General features: G+C 17.9%; 1 protein-coding gene across 1 annotated transcript, besides 14 other annotated features; it reads right to left on the reverse strand. All coding sequences in view use genetic code 6, as the record gives it.

Moving 5' to 3' along the window:
• The first annotated feature begins 569 nt into the window (after positions 1–569).
• Positions 570–612: a microsatellite.
• A 26-nt stretch (positions 613–638) lies between these two features.
• Positions 639–692: a microsatellite.
• A 1192-nt stretch (positions 693–1884) lies between these two features.
• Positions 1885–1924: a microsatellite.
• Positions 1925–2400: 476 nt separating this feature from the next.
• Positions 2401–2451: a microsatellite.
• Positions 2405–2451: a microsatellite.
• Positions 2452–3655: 1204 nt separating this feature from the next.
• Positions 3656–3720: a microsatellite.
• Positions 3721–3753: 33 nt separating this feature from the next.
• IMG5_082640 (tetratricopeptide repeat protein) lies at positions 3754–6244 on the reverse strand (the record flags this gene model as incomplete). Its single annotated transcript, XM_004036391.1, has 8 exons — positions 3754–3846; positions 3887–4039; positions 4084–4197; positions 4288–4331; positions 4378–4935; positions 5155–5703; positions 5931–6007; positions 6054–6244. 8 exons carry the CDS (start codon positions 6242–6244, stop codon positions 3754–3756), a joined length of 1779 nt encoding a protein of 592 aa, XP_004036439.1.
• Positions 5069–5147: a microsatellite.
• Positions 5825–5909: a microsatellite.
• Positions 5889–5922: a microsatellite.
• Positions 5895–5923: a microsatellite.
• A 7-nt stretch (positions 6245–6251) lies between the features above and the next one.
• Positions 6252–6360: a microsatellite.
• Positions 6275–6336: a microsatellite.
• Positions 6309–6347: a microsatellite.
• A 222-nt stretch (positions 6361–6582) lies between the features above and the next one.
• Positions 6583–6673: a microsatellite.

Genomic DNA, 6673 nt, shown 5'->3' on the forward strand with positions numbered 1-6673 from the left:
ATATAAATTTGACATTCATTTTACTATTTAAATAATCTATTAATATATATAAAATGAAAGAAAATATTAAATTATAATTATTTAAAAAAAAAAAAAAAAATTATATATAAAAAAATTTTAATTATAATAATATTATATATGATTTTTTTTTTATCATATAATAATACATTATAATATATATTTGTATTCAAGCTTTTTATTTCGATAGTTTTATTTTTTTAAATAATTCTATTTTATTTTATTTTTTTCCATTTTATAAAATATTAATTTTATTTATTTTAACAAATTTCTGTTTCAAAAATACTTTATTGTCTGTTATTTTTTATTAATACTTCTTTTCAGTAAGTTTAACTAATATATTTATTTTAATTCAATTCTTTATATATCTTTTATAAAATAATTATTTTCACATTTAATAATTTTTTTTTAAAAAAAATATATTTATTCTTTTTAATATTTTTTTTTTTTAGTTAATTTTTTTAATATAAAAATATAATCTAAAATTAACAAAAAATATTATTATTATTTTTTTTAAAAAAAAAAAAAACTAAAATATATTTATTTACTATTAATAATTAAATAATTAATAATAAATATATAATTTAATATAAAAAAAAAAATATAATTGTCGTATTTTTAAAAATTAAAAAAAAAAAAAACTAAAAAAACTAAAAAAACTAAAAAAAAAAAAACAAAAGTTCCAATATTATATAATTTTTTTTTTAAAAACCTCAAAAAAATATTGGAAAAATGAATATTTAATCAAAAGCCCATAAAACCTAAGAATCATCCGAAAACAATTACTCTTCATCTTCTGCATCTAAATCTAATACTAGTGAAAACCAACTTACATTCCCATCATCTATACATAGTTCAACTGATACTAATAATTTTTTTTCTCATATTATATTTAACAACTATCTAATAATTGAGGAAAACCAAAATATTAAAATTTATACTCGAGAAGATTGGAAAAACCTTACAAAAACCAAAGAGTTCAAACTCACACCCTATATAGAGTTAAAAATAAATATCAGAAATGGTATTCCGGATGATCTCCGACCCCGTATATGGTTTTGGATAGCCGAAATTTAAAAACTTGAAAAGACATATGGCAAAAATTTATACCAATAATTAAAAAATACACCAAGTTAGTATGATTAACAAATATATTAAGACGTCATTAGAACCTACACAAATAAAGATTTTTTTGGAAAACAAGAAATTGAATATGTGGAAAAAGAATACAAAAATTAAGGGCAGGAAATGCTCTTTTTTATACTCAGAGCATATTCTAATTTCGATAAGGTTTTGGGATATGTATAAGGGATGAATTTATTAGTTGGATAATTAATTTTAGTTTTAAAATTGGAAAATTTTAAAGACAGAAAAAAGTCATTTGGGTGTGAGGTAAATGAATAGAATTTCGATTGTAAAGTTTTTTGGTTAATTGTGTTTATTATGCATGGAAAAAATTGGAGATAAGTATATAAAGGAGAACTAATTAAAATGCATTAGTTGATATAAAATTTAGCGTAGAAAATCCATTTTTAACTACCGGAAATTAGCAAGCATTTTTCGGAATATTAAATTTAACCAATTATGGTTTTTGAATAATTTTATTTGACAATTTTATAAATGTATACGCCTTTTAAATATGCAATTAAAATTCTGGATTTATTCTTTTTAGAAGCTGAATAGATTTTGGATGATATTATTTTAAGGTTTTTAAGTATTTCTAAATAATAAATTCTTCAAATGAATGATTTTTAAACAATTATGGAGTTCGTTAAGTATAAAATGATTAGTTAGTGTTTTAAATAAAATGAAAATTAAATAAAAATCGTCTTCCCGGTTTCATAAATCTTTAAATAGTGTGAATGATAAATATATATATGTTTATTAAAAATATATATATATATTACTTTTTAACATTATTTTTTTCTTGTAATTTATTTTAAAAATACAATCGATTAAAAATAAAGGCTTATGAAGAAAAAAAAAAAATTGATTTTGGCCTTTTTTTATTTTTTTTTGGATTGATTTTTAAACAAAAAATTACAGTAAAAATAAACCATAAATCTAATTTATTTGTATATTTACATCTTTGGATTTGTAAACTTGAATTTTAACAAAATTTATTTATAAAAATTAATATATTTAACAAAAAAAAAAATATTGAACCATAAATTTTTATTGAATATATTTCAAATTTATTTTTAAACTAAAAATTAAAATTTATATTATGATTTTTTTTAAAATATTATAATTTGGTATAATACTCAAATAAATTTATTAATTTTTACATAAATTATAAAAATTAGCTTTTAAAATAAAAAAATAAAAATAATGAGTTTTATAATTTTTTTCATATTAATTAAAATAATATTATTTTTCAACTTTAATTTTTAATATAAATTTTATTTTTTAATTAATTTTCATTTGTTAATTTTTATTTTATATTTTTTCAATATAAAAAAACAAACAAACAAAATTATATTAAATTATTTATAACAACTAAAAAATATACATATAAGAAATAATGTATTCTAATTAATAAAATTAAGAAAAAAAATACTCCCGACATTCTTAGTAATCAAAAGAAAAGAATTATGGTGATATAATAAAGATAAACCAAATAAAAAATCAACAATTCAACTCTTATTTACCAAATCAAAAAAAAATATATACAAAAAGCTCATTTAACAAAAATAGGGAATCTTCTGAAAACTAAATTCCCCAATAAATAAATAACTCAGTAATTAAGAACCGAAAAAAATCTTCCATATCATTTATTGAGCCGGAAAAAAGCGAACCAATTAAAAATTAAGGAAAAAGACATTTCTTAAACTTATAAAATATAGAAACAAACATATCATAACTAATAAACAAAACATGTCTTTCAGGTTTTTATATTGATAAAAAATAAAAGCATTATTAAAAAATAAAAATGACACTTCATTTAATAAATTGTTTTGCTAAAATGCTATTCCTGACTAACCAAAAATATTTTAATAAGTTGAATTAAGAAATATTTTAACAGGATCTAATATACAAGAAGAGAGAAAATAAAGTAAAAAGATTATAGGAGAAATATGGAATTAAACTTTTTAAAAAAACCCTATATATTATTTCGATAGAAAAAAAAGGTCATGCTCTTAAATGAACGCTTATAAATAAGATATATTATATGGAAGTAGTTAAAATTATGTATATAACAAAGATAGATAAAATTTGAATTTATCGAATAATATGAAATAAGCTTTGAATCATTCTTTAGATTAAAGGGTTATAAATTATAACCCTTTACCAGAAAATTAAATAAAATCATTTAGAATATTTTAATAATAGGAAGAAGATAAAGAAATAAATAATAATTAAAAAAGTGGAAAAAAAATTATAAAAAAAGATTATACAAACTATAATGATAAGTAAATTATTTAAAGCCAATGTATAATATAAGTACCTTAAAAATTTTAACTAATATAAAGTACTTAGAAAATTTAAAACTAGTAAACATATTAAAAAATATATAGATAGAAAAGTAAATTTAACTCATATAAAATGTGTAGATGAAATATATTTTCTAGACTAATAATATATATTTAGTGAATATAATTTATTTATTTTAATAAACTTTTAAGTTTTATGAATTTATATATAAATATATATATAAAATTTTATATTATATATATATATATTATATATATATATATATATTTTTTTAAATATATAAATATTATTATAAAATAATCAACACCTTAATTTATAAAACATTCTTTTTAACATTCTAGCTTCATAAGATACAGTTTTCTTTTCATCTAATTATTCTAATGGATTAATAACCTTAAAATAAAATAAATATTCATTTTTTATTTATTTTTACTGTTGGAATGTTTTTGCATTACAATTCTGCTGTATCTAAAAATTCTAGCATTTCAACAATAGAAGCATCTTTTAATACTAATTATTATTTAGCCATAGTTTCAATTAAAGAACAAAAGCATCTTTTGGCGTAATACCAAGTATCGGTATTAACCTATTTTTTTTGTAATTAAATAAATAAAATGTTATATAAATAACTTTTTTATTTAAAGGTTCTAATGATTTAATTATTCTAGATATACCAAATTCATAATTATTTTTAGCACAATATAGAGTTCCTATAACTAAGTTTACAATGCATAAATGATAAACCTATTTTTCAGATATTAATAAAAATTATTTAAAAGAAATAAATAATCATATTAAATTAAAATACATATAAATTTTATAAATAAAAAATACATTTTTTTCAGGTTCTTATAAAGCCGACTTTTCTTCTTCTCTTTCTAAAAATATAAATAAAACAAATAAAAAAAAGAAAAACAAAAAAACCTAATTTTTTCATCAATTCCTCTGCATCTTCATTTTAATTAACCATAATATAACTCACACACAAGTTAGCAATAACCATAGCCTATAACTAAAGTAAATTTTCCGAATATCTTTTAACTATAGGTTCAAAATATTTCAAAGCTTCCTAAAATTTATTATCTTAAACAAAAAAGACTTAAGCCACATTAAGCTTCCAAACTTCATGATCAGCACAGAATTCTGCGGATTATTTAAATAATTTTTCAACAGCTTAATAATTCTATCTATCCCAATAAATTTTAGCCATAGCCATTAATACAGGTATATATTTTTCAAGTTAATCATCAAAATTTTTAAGTGATTTTTTAATACTCTCATTATCCCTATTTAATCTTGCATCTTAAATATCTTTAGTAATTTTTCTTAAATTATCAATACTTTTATTCGATAAAATTTCAAATCTTCTAAATGCTTCCTCAGGAGATGCATTTTATAAAATTAAAGCATCAATAAATTCAAAGTCTTCATTTTTCATAATTTTAAAAGTTAAATCAGTATTTTCTGCTAAGACATCAGCCGCTAAATCATAATATTAATATTTGCAATATAAAAGTAATAAATTAGGAAATGTTTCTGGTGGGAAAGGAGGATTTTATAATAAATAATTTAATCTAGTTTTTTTTATTTTAATAAACAAAAAATATTTAATAAAATATAAATATATATGTATATATGAATATATAATATATATATATATATATATATATATATATATATTTATATATATATATTATTTACTTTTAAATCCATCTGATGGTTTATCATCCATATTCATTAATGCTTAATTCATTAAAGTCACTGGATCTAATTCTTCTTCAGATCTTGGTGGCATATCTAATAAAGCTTCTTTTGCGGCTGGAATATTTTTAATTTAATATTCAATAGCTGCTTTTAGATTAAAAGCTTCTATAAGAGCTGTTTCTTTTAAAGCTTAAGAATTGCCTACACTTTTAACTTCGATGCCTTCTGCATTTGAGCCTACTCCTAATTCAGGGTGTTCTCGGACACCTTTTTCGATGATTTTCGCTATATTTTCTAATGAAGGGGCTAATTATTTAAGTTTGTAATGACATAAAGCTATATTATAGGCCAATTCTGTATTATAACCAACTTTATTTATTGCTTCTTAAAATTTATGTCTAGCCTCTTCAAATTTCTCTTCTTTATACAAAATACAACCCTCATTTATTAAATTATCAGGGTCTTCAGGATCTCCTTATCTTATCAAAGATTTGGCATGCTCAATTTCTTTTTTTCGTATCTTATAAGGACTTAAAGTTAAATCAGCTTTTGTTAATAGTTTTGATTATCAATGCTTTACATTGCCTTCATTGCTTCATCATATAAACCTGGGAAAAAATATATTTTTATATTATTATGAAATTTTAATAAATGAAATATATTAATGTTTTTTTTATTTAAAAAAAATAAAAAATGTTATTTAGTTTTTTTTTTTAAAAAAAAAAGAAAAATTAAGTTTTTTTTTTTTTTAATTTTTTTTTTTTTATTATTACCATCTTTATAATATGTTTAAGCTAAATATAATTTATATTCTTCTACTTCAGGATAAAAGCTTACTAATTATTCATAACTTAATTTTATTTTTATATATTTCTAAAAATAGTTTTTTTTATTACATTTTACAAGCATTACTAAAATCTTATTTCATGTAATAACAATATGCTAGTAATGATAAAGTACGACTTCTGGGAGTAAATTATAATTCATAATTTAAATATTAAATTGCATCGTTGTACTTTTGGTCTTTAATTAAAGTGTATATTGTTTTAGTTCTTTCACCTTCTGGTATTTATTTTATAGGTTGCATTTTTTTTTATTTTTTTTAAAAATATATGTATTTTATTTTTAAATATTTTTTTTTTTAAATATATATTTATTTTTAGAAATTTAATTTTTAAAAATATATTTTTTTATTTATAAATAAAAAAAAATTAATTTAATTTATATATATAAATAAATTTAATATTTTTTTAATAATTATTTACTTTTATAAAAAAAAAATATTTATATATAATCATTCATAAAAATTGAAAGAATTATTAGCTACTTTATTCATTAAACTTCCATTAAAATAATTTCCTTAATATTTAAAATTGTTTTCTAACAAATTAAAATTGCATATTAAGTCTTAAAATAAAATTAAAAATATATATATATATATAATTTATATAATTGTATATATATGTATATATATTATTGTATATATTTATGTATATATATATATATATATATATAT

Source organism: Ichthyophthirius multifiliis (assembly GCF_000220395.1).
Source record: "Ichthyophthirius multifiliis unplaced genomic scaffold scaff_1120509250577, whole genome shotgun sequence".
In the NCBI taxonomy this organism is placed as follows: Eukaryota; Ciliophora; class Oligohymenophorea; order Hymenostomatida; genus Ichthyophthirius; species Ichthyophthirius multifiliis.